Genomic DNA, 16,496 nt, shown 5'->3' with positions numbered 1-16,496 from the left:
CTGCACTAATAGCACTTAAATAACATTATTTTTCGTTGCACTAAGTAGATTAGCTATTCTATTAATCCAATTATATTTGAATTGTTACAATCGAATAGTTTCCATTTCAATTTTAAACTAAAATAGTAATCATTGAAATGAAATATTTTTGCAATATCATAAACGTGAGAGTATATGAATTTACTATACGTTTTGTGTTGTTCTACTTCGCAGTGTCTATTACGACCCGTTCCTAGCTGCGGCAGCGACGGCTGACTCCAACTACAGACTTCAGGTAATTAAAAAAAACTTTTATTTGATATTTAAATGTGAGTCCCATTAATGAATACATATTTGATATTAATCGAGTGTACTGAGTAAACAGAGTACTGAGTGTTCTGGCAAGTAGTGGAGTGAGTGAGGGTAGCGGTGGTGACGTGCGTGTGTTGTTACAGGCCGCGAAGCCGGCAGCCGAGGTAACGTCACGCCTTTACAGTTCAGTTTCGCTCGATACGCGACTGTGTCCGTACCTCTATCGCTTCCTGATTCATGTTCCACCACGCTAGTATAAGTTCGATATCCATCATGGAGTGAGTGCTGGGATTTTGTTTGCTCCTTTATTATATTCGTATGGTCCTATTGGTTGGTAATCCACCGTAATGCAGGGTGCACATTGTGTTTGTGGTAACCAGATGGACTTGGCACTCGCGCGGCCGCGGTCGGCCCGTGCGGTTTGCTTTCTGTTGAGTTTATCCTTGTTCGTTGGTATTGTGGTGGGTGATTTAGTTTTAGGCATATGTTGAGGCTGTACGTTGATCTATCAGATGCTAATACCATGCTGCGAGTAGAACATTGAGCCCACAAATGTATTGCAATATTAAGTACACTAACACTCACCGAATAATAAGTAGATAGATTTAGAACTATATCGACGTTTTGATTTAGTTTGTATCGATTCCGTCATAATTGTCTCTTTAAATGCATGTCCATGTTCATCGCCCACATTAACATTACTCGTCTGCATCTCATTTGAAAATCGATTACTGAAATCGATGGTTTGTGCAGAAAATATAACGTTCAACTTCATAGAAACGTGTGCCAGCCGAGTTGCATGTTAATCAATTTTAATGTAAATATATAGTATTTACAAACGTGCACCATCTTTTTCTTATATGTAGTACCTATTTTCTGCATCGTTTTCGCTTTCAACTTGTGGCTACGCAGAACGCTACTCAATGTGCCAGGGAAATTCATCTTTATTTCATTATGTCGTCAGTGGACTTGACACGGTAAGATAACACAAGCGAAACAATGCGCCCGAAGACAGACCGGTGAGAGGTCCTCGACGGAGACAGTGAGGTGATCGTTCCATACGGTGCCTTTGTGGGCTCTCTGTTCTTGTACGATGTTTGTCGTCGGGAGAGTGGTGTGAGCGGGTCCCTGATGTGTTGTTGTTGCAGGCGGCAGCAGCAGCAGCAGCGGCGGCCGCGCCCCTGCTGAAGTCGCCGCTGACGTCGGCGCAGCACGCGGCGGCGGCGGCGGCGGCCGCTAACTACGGCGCCGCAGCACGCGCCGCCGCCGCCGCCGTCAGCGCCGCGCCCGCGCCCGCGCTCGCGCCGCTCGCTGCCACGTCAGTACCCACGTCCACCTCCAACACTTTGATGTCGCTCATGTAAATACAACGCTTTACCCACTTAACTAACACTTACGAGTTACCACTCCACACTAACTGTACCTACCTATCGATTATAATTATTACCAACTTTAAATTTATCAGTCAAAATGTAATTTATACTTAGTATGCTTCTAAAGTTGGTATAAATTACTTATTTATGTGTTGCTATTAATTTCGGTTTGTTTTATTATTTTCTTACCAAGAAAACACGAAGTAATTATTCGAGCCTCAAAGATACTTGTAAAGCTACGTCTACGCTAGAAGAGCCGAGCACGAGCCGAACACAATTCGTCTAGTGTGGACCAAATTACAAGTCGAGCGCGCTGCGAGCATTTCGTTCGTGCTCGTCTGCGTTCCGCCTGTTGTCGATTCTTGACGAACACAAAGGGATTTGCTAACAGTGATCGTTCTAGGTTCGTTATACCAGGCCTCTGTCACTCGACGTACTTGCGAGCGATAAATGCCTACCGCTCGCTGGGTTACCGGTAGCCCCACGCGGCTCAGGGCTTTCAATAGTCACACGCGCCGCGCGCGTTCCAATATTATTATTTTTATTTCGTGGCATGTTATGCTGTTGGTTTTTATTAGGTTTTTTAAGCTACCTAACAAACTGATGGATTATTTTGAGTTGTGTTGGTTTATATGCGACTATTGTAAGATTTAGAAACATTTTCTATTTATGAACTTATCTAGTAATTCTATTTTTTTTTAAATAAATTAATACTTATCTACTTTATGATTTTAACAACAGAGATCATTAGGTACTTATTTTACTTTAGATACCTACTTAGTTATATGAACTGTATTGTGAGTTTTGTAGCTCAAAACACATCTCGAGTGTAAGTAGGTATAGTTCTGGTCCAACTTAATGACGACTCGGAACATTACGCGTGTCGCTACGCAGAAACCAATTTTAGGTATGTATCAACACTCGACGGAATTGTACCATATGGGGTATGGCACTTGTGCTCAAAAAATAGTTGGAAACCGCCTTTGATTTTGACGAAAGCTTTACTTAAGTATATTTACCTATGCTTACGTATTAGTTAATACTAGCTTCCGCCAGCGGCTTCGCCCGAGTGGTGTGTTGATAAAACGTAGCCTATGTGTTAATCCAGGGTATCACCTATCTACATACCAAGTTTCAATCAAATCGGTCCAGCCGTTTTTGCGTGATTGAATAACAAACATACATCCATACATTCTCACAAACTTTCACATTTATAATATAAGTAGGATTTAGTAATATGTACCCACACTCCATTTTAGTTGGCAATACAATAGTTAACTAAAGAAAAATATTATTGATATTACTTTTTATTTAAAAACTCAGTTTTAAAAAAGGCTATCTTAAAATAAGCGTAACTTTGTTTTCCTACTTAAATATTAATTAATTGTAAGAAGCAACCCTAAGCACGGCCACGGCACGGTTGCGGTCACTGAACTGTGCGCTATCGCATTGGAATAACAATCAAGCGCTCGAGCTTTTAAGGTTCATTTTATAACGCAGCTAGGAATTTGTAGGTAGTTGGGGAACTTGTAGGTGCTTATAACAGTAGGTATGGACCTTTTTGTATGGAGTGATTTATCTGTTACGTAGTAACTATTATATAATCTGTGGTTACACGTCCACATTTGAGGCTGCGAACGACAAGCCGAGAACGGCTCCGCTTGTGCTTCGCTCGTGCTCGGTTCGTCTAGCGTAGACCCGCCTTAAAAATGAGATGTTATAAAAAATCACAATGATTTTGGCCCGGTGTTTTGCGTTGTAAATACTTACGTTCGAGGCTATTTTGCTTCTTCACTGGGAGGTTCGATAATAAATATTAGTTACGGTATTATTTGCAAAATTATATTTTTTTACGCAACACGGAGTACGGAGCAAATTGTTGCATATTTTGGTGTAGAAAGTGCAGTTTATAACAATGTTGATGTAGTGACACACCTTGCACGTTTCAGGTACGGCAGAGAATACGCAGATCCTTATTTGGGCCACGGTATTGGACCAGTGTCGGGTTACGGGGTAAGATCTCTATAATATTCTTTTATTTTAGATTTTCAGTGACCAAAAGAAGAGGATTTTTTTAACGCAATTTTATTACTATCTGAAGCTACACTTAAGGTTCCTAGTTGTTACAAATAATGATATCCTGAAGAATAAAAGAAACGCGTCGGTAATAATGGATTGCTATAATGATACTGATAATGATATTTCTGGCTTGCAGACTGCAGTATACAGAAGTGGATACAACAGATTTGCGCCATACTAAAGCCAGTGGATCAAAAACGATGAACTCGAATATTACCTTCGTCACCTTCACCTTAACATGACAATGAACTCTCTTTGTAAACGTACAAACATATTTCATAAATTTAAGGATCAATAATAACGCTAGCCGACTACCGTATAAGTGTCTAAGCTTGGGTAGTGGAGTAATGAAGTAATGAGCGAGCGTCGTGGAGTCGCCGCCGCGCCCGCACTACTTATGAAATACCAAAGTCATTAAAAATTCTAACACAAATACTTTATTAAGTTCAAACTAATTATAAATTATTTGTGTACCTAATGCTATACAAGTGCGAGCAGCTAAAGTGAGTGCTTTTGTTCTATTTAGATATTCTAAGAGTTTACTATAATTTAACTAATTACTCAGAAGTGAATTCATCTTACGATTAGAGTATACCGTACTGTTTAGTGTAGATGTTACACTTGTATCATTGACAATAGAAGAAATATTTATCATAATGATGATATATTTAGTGAGCTTTGCACTTGCATATCATAAAAATTGTAAATATTAAATGGGAAACGCATTTTATTGGGTCACACCATATTTTTTTTAAATCAATTATCCAAAATGTTGTTTCCTGACTACATATTCAGCGATCTTATTCTAAATAATATATTCGTCAACTAAAATGAAGTTCTCAGTCATAATACATAATATATTAGTCTTTTCGATTTGTAAACTCGAAAGAGTTGTTAAAAACTGTTTCATATATGAAGTTCTATTCAAAAACTACTGCAAAGACAATAGAAATTTTAGAACAACTATTTTGGACTAACAAGTTATTTGGTGCGATGTTAATGTGGTGCCATTTTTAGGGTTCCGTAGCCAAAATGGCAAAAACGGAACCCTTATAGTTTCGTCATGTCCGTCTGTCCGTCTGTCCGTCTGTCCGTCTGTCACAGCCGATTTACTCGGAAACTATAAGTACTACAGTGATGAAATTTGATGGGAATATGTGTTGTATGAACCGCTACAAAAATATGACACTAAATAGTAAAAAAAAGAATTGGGGGTGGGGCCCCCCATACATGTAACTGAGGGATGAAATTTTTTTTTTCGATGTACATACCCGTGTGGGGTATCAATGGAAAGGTCTTTTAAAATGATATAAAGTTTTCTAAAAAACATTTTTCTTAAAGTGAACGGTTTTTGAGATATCAGCTCTCAAAGTCGTAAAAAGTATGTCCCCCCCCCTCTATTTTTATAACTACGGGGTATAAAATTCTAAAAAAAATAGAGGTGATGCATGCTAATTAACTCTTTCAACGATTTTTGGTTTGATCAAAGTATCTCTTATAGTTTTTGAGATAGGTTGATTTAACTGTAATTTACGGAACCCTTCGTGCACGAGTCCGACTCGCACTTGGCCGGTTTTTTGGTTGTTATTTTACACATACGTATTATATTTTTTCTAAAGTTACCTTGTACCCTTTACAGTTAATGTGACATAGTTATAGGCTATCCCCGCTAAACGTGAACAGCGCCTCAGTTATACATTGTCCACATTCGCGACAACAGATTGCCCTACACAAACGTACCGACACGTGAATATCCGAGTGTGTATAACGATATAAGTGAGCTGCTGCTCGGTAGAACTACAGATTGTGTCGTTTTGGTTTGTACATAGATAGCGCTTGAAGCTTAGTCCGTTGTCAGTCCGCGCGAGTCCGGAGTGTTCACTTGTGGTCCTGCTTAGTTGTAAATCGAATAATCGGTTGCTAGTTTATAAATAAGCTAATGTTTTACAGAATGTAGGCGAAACGCTTTAGCCGTAGTCTATAAGGGAAGAAGGGAACTCCGTCGAGTTCTTACATATCATTGAGATTTTCTCCTTGTATGTAGTTATGTTTAATCAATAATTCTATTGTCTTTTAACAATGTCTTATTTTTACAGTGCTATTTTAATATTTTCGTCTAAAGTATGGACTTTCATTTTATAGAACAAACACGCATACGGGTCCAACCCTTTTAGAAGTTGTAAATTTTAGATCTAACGTTTGCATTAGGATTTTAAAGTATCGTAACATCTATGAATTCGCTCAACGTTTATACCAAAGCACAAAAACCCATCGATTCATACGTATTCGGAGAAGTGTTACATGACATAACCTCTTTTCGATAGATTTAATAGTCTTTCAGTGAGAAAAACTTGCAGAATCTATTTGTCGCGGTGTAGATAGATATCTCGAACAAACCTACAGACTTTTATTTTTTACTTCATTTTGTTTAATAAATCATTAATCCTAAGTAATCTTCTCTAAGGACATATCTACATGTTTGCCATCTAGAGTAGTTTAATCTTAACGTAGTTCAATGACTATATACATAACTATATAGATCTGAATTGATAAATTCATAGTTGATTGTCAATCTTCTCATGTTGTTGTAAATTCCCAAGGAATATGGTACACGTCGCGTTACAGACGTCTGTATGGTCGACGTGTTAGAGCTTTGTCCGTTTATTTGTCAAACCTTTACGTAGCGAGTAGAGATGAAGTACCGAATACGTTGGGACTGGAGTCGGCGCTCCCTGTCGTCTGATGATCATAGCTTTAATTAATTAAAGATGTTAAGGTGATGTGTTCGCCCACTCGTATCATCTCGTAACCACAATTAGAATAACTAACTCAACTTGTAGCATTTCCATGACATTATTATTGTTTGTCTTGCAGAATTCTAGTCTTCGCGCACAATCTTTTATGAAAATAGTAAAGGTGCTTACTCGTAAAGGTTTCATGTGATATTTACGGAATTAGTTGTCGTATCTTTGTCTCAATTGTATTCTATTTCGTTTTCCTGCGATATGTAGTAAGCAGTTCGTGTCATATTTTCCTTATACTGATTATTACTCTCACCTTTTAGTGCCACTGGCTTTATATTATAAGTTATATTTACGTTTATCGTACGTTATTGTAGTCTCGTTGCAGCTTCGAACAATATTTTGTGCTTTATTGCTGAATACTCATGCGTGAATGCGTTATTTTAAGTATATCTTAGGTTTGTAGGAATTGTCTGATTAATGCAAGATTTTGTATCTGAGTACAGAAAAAAGTACATGTGATTCTATTTGATGATTTTTTGTTTAGTTTTAGTATTTTATATCATTAGTCACAAACATTTGTGAGTTTTTTTATTTTTATTTTAATCATTTTTACAAGTCAACAGGACCTGTTTTGAAGTTTGTATTATGGATTTCAAACCTGATCGTAAAATCGTAGAAATCTGTAAATTAAATCAATTTTTGATCAAAACTCGTCTTGTTTGCTTGACATCTAAAATTAACATAATTTTTGATTATGTTATTTTAAGTTTTTTTTTGTATGATTTAAATGCTAAGTAATTTAATAAATCACAAAAGCAAAATACCTAAGTTTTGTATAAAGTTACATAATATAAGCCAAATTGTTGTTACTTGGAGAAAAAATCAGAATTTAAATTACATATCTGACAAAATGGTTAGTGTGCTACAATAAGATTGAAAAAAAATATAACATCAAGAACAATGTATAAATATTATAATCATAAAATTAAGGATATGTATTTTGTAACGCGATTTGTTTCTCGGTTTTTATGAGATGTTAAATTAAAGTTTCATACTACTCTCTTGTTTTATGCTGTGCACAACTTATACGATCGACGGCTTCGATACTGTATTCATTAGATCTAAAGCGAATTGTTATATTGTGCATAATAAATCATATCAGTAGTGGTGTTAGGTAGTTGCGACGTTTTCTAGCGGCACTCGAGGCAACTACCGCGGCCCGGCCGTGCCGTCGACTGTACATAGTGTTACCGGCGGCTGTCCCGCCATGTTGTGCGTCACTTGTTCCCTCGGGTTCATATTGTTAAAGTAGCAGAGTTAATAAGTATCACTTGTTCGTCAATTGCACTCGTACAAGCTGTTCAGTTGGTGTTGTACATTATTCAGATATTAGCGGGGTTAATGTTAGCTCCCGAGTGTCAAACTTTAAAGTTGTAGACGCGTAATGTCACTCATTGTATCGCACGGCATCGTCATACATCGCGTCTATGATTTTAATAGTTTTGATTAACCCTTACACATTAAAGTGCTGTAACGCATACTTATTGCTGACTTCGTTTGCGGTTTATGAAATTATCATCATCAATTCTTTACATTATATTTTTGTTAGCAGTTGTTACATTTATAACTGCCGTAAGTCATAAGGAATTAATGTAAATAAGACATAGTAAGATGAGTTTAGTAAGTAGCTTGTAGTGAAGGCACTGAGTGTGCGTTACAGCAGCACAGAGCAGCAGCGCGCGACTGGCTCGGCTCGCTCGGGCCGCTCGGCTCGCTCGGACCGCGCGGATCGCTCGGGCCGGTCGGCTCGCTCGGGATGCTCGGCTCGCTCGGCCAGGCGGTCGCGCGCTGTGCCAGCCGCCCAGTATTTGAAGTACTATTACAATACCGTGCTCAATTCCTGTATCTGTACATTGTAAGTATAATGTTGACAAAATGTTTTTGAAGTTTAATGTAAACTACAATAGATTTGTTACATAATGAATGTCTTCCGTTTGGCACATTTTATAGATACCTACTTTGCACATTTTATTAATGCACGGATCTACGTAAAGAATACTAGTTCAATTTTAATTTACCTGGGATTTTCAAGCCAAGTGCACAGCGAGCCCCCTCATATACGATTTGTGATACCTAAAGTAAATTATAAATACGAATTTTTGTGTGGCAATTTTTAATGGATTGCAAAGCTGATTTTCTCTTAAATTGTAAATATTTTTTTTTCTATCGAAAAATATTGAATGAAGTGAATCATTTAAAAGCCTTTGGCATTGTGTACTCATTTACGTTATAAATAAATTATAGTATAAAATAGTTGTTTTATTTTCCATAAAGCACAAACCTGATTAATTCCTAATATAGAGAAAAGGTTTTCCTTAATATTTAATTGTTATTTTGTGAATAGTGCTGATTGGGTGACAATCGTGTTATATTGATAAGATTGCAAGGCCCTCTGATAACAAATAGTAGGTAATGATTCCTTAGTGTGAAATAATTAAAACAATCGGAATGGTGAGATTATCTGGTAAGAGCGATAAGGGCTGCGGTTGCGTCGTTGAAGCAGTATAGAAACGGCGCGGACGCTCCACACCGGCTTGCATCTCGTGCTATGTAACGCTCTGTCAGTGCCATTCCTTTATAAAATACTAGTTATCTAAAATGGTGTTGTGTCCACCGTTCAGATGGGCTTCTCGAGCGAGATACAAGTTTACCGTTCCTGCCGAGATAGATCCCGAACAGCCCCGTCCAACAATATACGTAAGTAATAATAGAACCATCTTCTCAATGAGTATTATGCTAGGCGTTTATTTCACTTTAACGTTCTGCTGAGACTATGATTGTTTTACTGTACCTATTCAGTATATAAATACAAGTAGATAAGATCAATCTATTGTTGGTTATACGAAAATGACTACGTGGTAATACGAAGTTACATAGGTAACAAACTGGCTATAATGGAGTAGGCAATAAATATATATATTGTGAGGTTTATAGTTATACAAAACAAATAAGGTAATGAAAATAATAATCCCAATTCAAATGTCGGTATTACTTTTAGTGTTTACATTCATGAAATCGAATTTGTTATACCGCAAGCTGTAGCGAAACTACGTGATTGGCAGTTTCAAGGGCCAAACAAAACAGCGTAGCTATTAATGAAAACAACGTCGAATAAAATCAGAATGTGTTTTCTTACATTTACTTCTATATAATAATATTTTGAAATATACGTTTGCCGACTTAAAATAATTTGATATAACGTATACATACATTCACCTACAATAAATCATTTTGGTATAGGAACAATCGGTATTTGGTACATTATGCTGCCATAAAAATCTCAAATCCAGTGCAATCTACCAAAGGTACCTTGGGATCAAATTCTCAAAACTTAAAACAACTCCAAGACGAATGCAATTGAATATTAGGAACATACACAGTTGTCTAGTATAAAGGAACAGGTGGTTATTGCCGAAAATAAGTGCAAGTGCCTTAATTCTAGAATGTAGCTGAATATGAAAATGTGTAGCAAAACTTAAAATATTTTATGCTTATCTGAATGCCATCTTGAATAACTAAAACACAATCAAAATGTTAGAGATAAAAAATTGTGATAAGTTACACGAATCACGGCAGATAACGATCAAATCATCAAAAATAATAAGGATTAACTTTTATTAATGGCTTTTGGACGTTGTTTTCGACAGTTGTCGAAAGTTATTTTAAGTACATATTGTTTAATTTACGTCATATTAGGCCAGTTAAGATGTATGAAATGCCTAACCAGGCATTTCGGTTTTTCGTATCTGGGGTGAGCTATAGAACATTAGGTAAATAAATATATAAACAACAGAATATTAAGGGTGGATCATGAATTACATATTTATTTACCTACAAAAATATACCATAGCACAGCTATTACTAATACCTAAGCAAGTCCCTTACTTCTTAGGAACTTCCAATTAACGATTTTTTGTCTATCACATCTAGCAAAATTTTTTGAACAATTTCAATGCTGCATGAACTGTGTCACGTAGACCATAAAATGGCATGACACAGAACTTCAATCTTACTATGAGTCGCCCTGATAGCCTACGAACTACGACATTTGTGCGTAGGCACTACGAATAGCCTATGAACTACGACATTTTTTCGTAGGCACTACGAATAGCCTACGAAGTACGACATTTTGGCGTAGACACTACGAATAGCCTACGAACTACGACATTTTTGCGTAGGTAGTACGAATAGCCTACGAACTACGACATTTGTGCGTAGGCACTACGAAAAGCCTACGAACTACGACATTTTTTCGTAGGCACTACGATTAGCCTACGAACTATGACATTCGTGCGTAGGCCCTACGAACTACGACAGACCTTGCGTAGGCACTACAACTGGCCTACGATCTACTGCATAACGCGCTAGGCACTACGATTAGACTACGACGAATCCTACGTAAAGACTACGTACTTCGAATTAAAAACCTTGCGTAGGCTCTACGATTAGCCTATAATCTACGCCAAAACCGAATAACGACGTAACCCTGAAGTAAGTATACCGAATAACGACAGGTTATTGATTACAAATAAAATGTATGTAAAAGAATATTTGCAATTATAATGTTAGTAAAGGCTAGCTGCTCCGGCATTCTGAGCAATATAATTCTTGTACCCGGCTAAAATTTAGGTTACGTTATCCGAAAATGGTGTAGCTTTCTTAAAGGTCGGATCAAGTTAGGAGCTTTTAAGGTAAAAACTGAGGCCTCGTTTACGGAGACGGGCGGGGCGTCGCGCGTTGCGTTAAGCGGCGCGGCCCGCACTGAATTCAAATATATGGCGTTGTATGAGTGCGTTTACGGAGAAGCGATTTTAGACACGTTTGTTTGAATTAGGGCGTTTTTTGCGGCCGAGCCCGCGAATGGCACCGATGCGTCCCACGCGGCGGTGCACGCAGCGGCAATTATAATATGAAACCTCCCATCTCTCGGCAACATGAAACTAGTCGATTTGATCGAGGCGAGCGGGCACCGCCACGCTTCCCGTCTCGCTTCTCTATGAACATGGTCGTATATTGCTATAAGTTTGTGTTTACGCGTGCGATGATGCATGCCGCTTCACGCGCCGCCCCACCGTAAACAGAACTAACCGACGCGCCGCGAGACGCCACGCGAGACGCCCCGCGTCTCCGTAAATGAGGCCTTATGAATTGCCTAAATCCTGGCTCATCAATCAGTATGAAGATGAATGTAAAAAACGAATTTCATTCAAAATAGCTTAGTCTGCAATGTGCATGTAGTCTAACTGAGGTCATATGTAGATTTGCGTTACGACACGATGATGCTGTAATCGAAAATAAAAATTTTATGTTCCAGTCTCATCTATTAAAACTATTTACGATTAGTCAATTGTATATAAGAAAAACCTAACATAAAGTTAAAATATAACTAGGTACTACAAATCATACAAATCTTTTGTATTTTCAAAATACGTTATATGTTTTTTTTGGGCATTAGTGCGTACTTAAATGACGGAACATGAATCCAAACTCACATTTGAGATGCCACCTCACCAGGACCTTTATAAGTTTAAGCCTTTAAAGTGATATATAATATTAAAATTATGACAATGAAACAAAGACATGCGTGGCACAATACTGAAGAACTGCACTACTTTTACGTCACTTATCGGTGGTTTGTTTAAAATGACACCAAAGTGAGATTAACTTTTTGTGAATTGATTTTGTTTTACTTTCAGATAATACCCGATGGTCTCACTGACACATTCCACTCCAGTAGCAATGGGGAATTACCGAATGGAACTGAACATGAGCAAGTTAATCCCACAAGCAGTAATGGTAGCAACTATAATGGCGTTCCAATGGATGTGGATCGAGATGACAAGAAGACAAGTCATATGAGCGTACAGAGTCGAAATACGAGATATAGTAAAGATTCTGATGTAGATTTTAATTTCGATGGGCGAATTAGCAGCGCTGCACGTGCAACTATTTCAGAGATAGTGCAGGCGAATCCTCGCAACCGGCGCGGGCGACGCAAGAGCGGCGTGATCGCGCCACACGTACCGCACGATGCCTCGCGCCTCACCGACCTGCAGTATGACAAATACGAAAAGGATGAAAAGTAAGCACAGCAAAAAGTTTATAACATAAATGAATATAATAAATATCGATAAGAAACCGGTCAGGCGGGAATTTACCTTCCTCTATCTTACAAAAAAACGGATTTTGACAGTTTACCTACGTACATACTTTAAATACTACGTAAGCACATAATACATTATCCCTATCTATCGTTGTCATAAGTGGCTATTATCTTTATTCTAGGTCAGCAGAACAAATACGTAAGGCTGTTATGGCGAATGACTTCCTAAGGAACCTAATGGATGATGAACGACTTGCAGCGGTGGTGGAGGCAATGAGTCGGCAAGAGTTCCCCGCGGGTAGCCTCATCATCAGGGAAGGCGAGAGTGGCAGCCATCTATTTGTTTCAGCAAATGGACGATTTGAAGTTCTCAAAGGTGGCCAGGTTGTGAAAACCTTCGGACATGGAGAGGCATTTGGTGAACTCGCTATTCTTTACAAAGCTAAACGTTTTGCCTCAATACGATGTAAGTAGTACTTTTTTTTGAGGAAAAAAGCAATTTTGAAACGTAAAATATACTTATTCGTTATTATTTCCTTTAATTAAGGTATAACTGAGGCCACGGTGTGGATGTTAGAGCGTCGTGTTTTCCAAAAGATCATGGTACGCAGTGGCCGGCAGGAGCAAGAGGATAACATGCGCTTCCTGGCCTCCGTACCGCTACTCCAAGGCATTCATCCTATAGAACTGGCAAAGATCTCCGAATTCCTTAAAAGGGTATGATACAATTTACCAATGTGTTTAAGTAACTGAAAGTTGCACAAACGAAGTTGTTATTTCATTGAGTTTAAATTGCAGGAATTCTTTTCTGCGGGAACTCCTGTGGTGCGGCAAGGAGACCGAGGTGACAAATTCTACATTATTCGCGGCGGCACGGTGACGATCACGAAGCGGGAGGGGGAGAGGGGGGACCAGGTGGTCGGGCGACTCCGCCGTGGACAGTACTTTGGTGAGCAAGCGCTGCTGCATGAGGACCGCAGACTCGCGACCGTCACCGCAGAGCCGCCCGGCGTCGAATGTCTCACTCTAGAACGAGGGTAAACTCTTCATCAGAAGGAAAAATGTGCATGTGATTCTTTGTTAAGGGATAAGTAACCAACATATTCTTTCTATTATCTAGACCATTCTCGGAGCTGCTCGGCAACTTGGATGAATTAAAGGAAATTCGGCACGTAGCACCGCGACCATCTCAACAAAAGAAAACCTCACAAGTTAAAAGCGGTGAGCTTAATTTAAACTTGCAAGTCATTGTCCGGTATCAGAACATTTAATTAAAATTACAATGCATTAAAGCATGAACTGCTCTATGTCTTAATCCTTCTGAGAATAAATTCCACTTTCAACAAAAGTGGATGGGAGGAAAATAAATATAGACTTGTTTTGTTTGCAACTAATCCTCTGTGAGAATATAGACATGTTTCAAAATAAAGATAAACATATTAAGCGCATTAGCGACGGATTTATCTATTGACCCAGATTAACATTATTTAGCACGAAATCGTTTAGTCATTTAATACAATGATTCGACAATGCATTTCAGAATACGAGTTCGTTGAACTGAAGGACCTGCACATAGTGGGCACGATGGGTGTGGGTGGGTTCGGGCGGGTTGAGCTGGTGCAATACATGCCCAACAAGTCGCTCACGTTTGCTCTCAAGTGTCTCAAGAAGATAGACATGGTGCAGCAACAGCAGCAGGAACACGCCTACAATGAGAAGCACATCATGATGTCATGCAACAGCCCGTTCATTTGCAGGTTTGTTTGATAACAACTGATGTGTTTATAAACACGGTGACAGATACAGGGCAAGGTGATGTTCACTGGAGACACCATTATCATTTCTGAAGTTGGAATAAGTGCAAATAATTACCTTGCTTATTCTCGCATAATTTAAATAATATTCATAATAATCGTAAATTCATAACACTTAGGGACTAAAAAAAAACAATTTACAAGAAACAATAATTCACTGTATCAAAAGGTCAACACTATGTTATGCTTATCTTGTGACTGTTCCTTGAAATAAGTTAATTAGGTACCTACGTCTGTTGTGATATACACTTTGGCCCATGTAAAAACCCTAATTGTTTATTGAAATCAAATTGGTATCATACAATAATTAATTGAAAATGTTTATTTTTCAGACTTTATCGCACATTTAAAGACAATAAATACATTTACTTCCTGATGGAGCCGGTGCTGGGCGGCGACGTGTGGACTATTCTGCAGAAACAACGCTACTTCCCTGAGAACATGGCTCGCTTCATGATAGCTTGCGTCATCGAAGCATTCCAATATCTACATTCCAAAGATATTATCTACAGAGATCTCAAGCCTGAAAATTTAATGCTTGATAAACAAGGATACATTAAATTGGTATAAATAATTTTATTTGCTCATATATTTACGTTTTTATTTAATGACGATTATTCTGCGACATCTCATCAACGACATGTAAACTGTATGAATATTTCCTTACAGGTTGACTTCGGATTTGCTAAACGAATTTCACCAAATAGCAAAACATGGACTTTCGCTGGTACGCCTGAATACGTAGCTCCAGAAATAGTGCTAAACAAGGTTTGTTGATGTGACAAAACAAAGCGTTCCTATTGTATTAATTTATACAAAATCCCACTAAATCTTTTGTAATGGTTTCAGGGTCACGACCGAGCTGTGGACTGCTGGGCTTTAGGGGTACTAATCCACGAGCTGCTGGTGGGCAAGCCTCCGTTCCGCGCGCCCGGCGGAGACCACATGAAGACATACACGTTGATCCTGCGCGGTATAGACGCGGTAGCCTTCCATCCGAGGGTCGCCAAGTCTGCACAGATGCTCATTCGGAAACTGTGTCGAGCCGTGCCTGCTGAAAGACTCGGATACCTCAAAAATGGAATCGCTGATATTAAAAGTCATAAGTACGTTCAAGGTTACATCCACTTAACATGCTCATTGTATCGTCATCAACGGCCGAAATGAATCGCTGTGTACCTACATAGTATACCGAACTCATATAAATTCTTTTTGCGTCTCTTACATATAGCACAAAGAATCCGATCAATCACTTCTTTTTCCTATGTATTGTTTGAGGGCTAATTATTTTTTGTTTAGGTAAGGTTCACGTTATATCATTTGAATGGTTTTAGCGTACCTTGTTTCATTTTTTGTATGTGTCAGACAAAATATTTGCATCACCTAAATTCTAACTTGTTGCAGATGGTTCTTGGGTTTTGACTGGGAAGGACTCTTGGAAAGACGATTGAAGGCTCCGTTGATACAGCCTGTGGCTAACGATCTGGACCTCGGCAACTTTGAGAAATACCCCAAAGACAAGCTACCGCCCGACGAAACCTCTGGTTGGGATTTAGACTTCTGAACAAATTGTACAACGAGTATTATTGTTAATTGTTACTACTTTAAGTGTGTGCCAACATGATTTTATTTTTGATAGTCTTCCAAACATTACACCATAGTATTATCTACTTGTACATTAAGTAAGTTAGCAGTGCATGTTAGGAATAGATCATACGTGTTTGTTTTTTATACTGGATTTTTACATTATATCTCTTTTATAAATTTTGTTTCTTTTTTATTTATGAAGTTTATTTGGACATGTTTTGTTTATACATATTATCTTGCTCGGTAATTAACTTATGTAAATACAATTTTCTTAGGTATTAGAAAATTCATCATGACGGAAACGTTTAGGGGGCAAGATTAGAAAAAACACTGATCAGTATGCTGGTTAAGCTAGGTTGTGATGGCGTGAGAGCAAGGGAAAAAATGAGAATAAGGTCAGTGGGGAGAATAACAGGCGCGTATGTGTGTCACCAGCGTGTGGTGC

The 16,496-nt window shown here is 38.3% G+C and overlaps 2 protein-coding genes across 15 annotated transcripts in view; both read left to right on the top strand.

The window, feature by feature from the left end:
* The window catches only part of LOC124631071 (RNA binding protein fox-1 homolog 3), an 81,284-nt gene extending 76,803 nt beyond the window's left edge, over window positions 1–4,481 (top strand). For 9 of the 14 annotated variants that reach the window (XM_047165220.1, XM_047165225.1, XM_047165223.1 and 6 more), the window contains 5 exons: window positions 214–274; window positions 435–455; window positions 1,440–1,651; window positions 3,614–3,677; window positions 3,880–4,481. In XM_047165220.1, the coding sequence (XP_047021176.1) occupies window positions 214–274; window positions 435–455; window positions 1,440–1,651; window positions 3,614–3,677; window positions 3,880–3,924 (403 nt within the window). In that variant the 3' untranslated portion in view covers window positions 3,925–4,481. The remainder of the gene's footprint in view (window positions 1–213; window positions 275–434; window positions 456–1,439; window positions 1,652–3,613; window positions 3,678–3,879) is intronic. The other 5 variants (XM_047165217.1, XM_047165221.1, XM_047165212.1 and 2 more) reach the window with 2 other exon arrangements.
* Window positions 4,482–8,970: 4,489 nt separating this feature from the next.
* Window positions 8,971–16,231, top strand: LOC124631326 (cGMP-dependent protein kinase, isozyme 1-like). Its single transcript, XM_047165669.1, has 11 exons — window positions 8,971–9,244; window positions 12,244–12,629; window positions 12,833–13,116; window positions 13,198–13,367; window positions 13,449–13,687; window positions 13,771–13,871; window positions 14,191–14,407; window positions 14,797–15,028; window positions 15,134–15,232; window positions 15,314–15,570; window positions 15,869–16,231. Exons 1-11 carry the CDS (start codon window positions 9,146–9,148, stop codon window positions 16,026–16,028), a joined length of 2,244 nt encoding a protein of 747 aa, XP_047021625.1. The 5' UTR covers window positions 8,971–9,145; the 3' UTR covers window positions 16,029–16,231.
* The last annotated feature ends 265 nt before the right edge of the window (window positions 16,232–16,496 follow it).

This window comes from Helicoverpa zea, chromosome 6, assembly GCF_022581195.2.
Source record: "Helicoverpa zea isolate HzStark_Cry1AcR chromosome 6, ilHelZeax1.1, whole genome shotgun sequence".
Lineage (NCBI taxonomy): Eukaryota > Metazoa > Arthropoda > Insecta > Lepidoptera > Noctuidae > Helicoverpa > Helicoverpa zea.
This window is presented reverse-complemented; position numbering and strand designations above follow the sequence as displayed.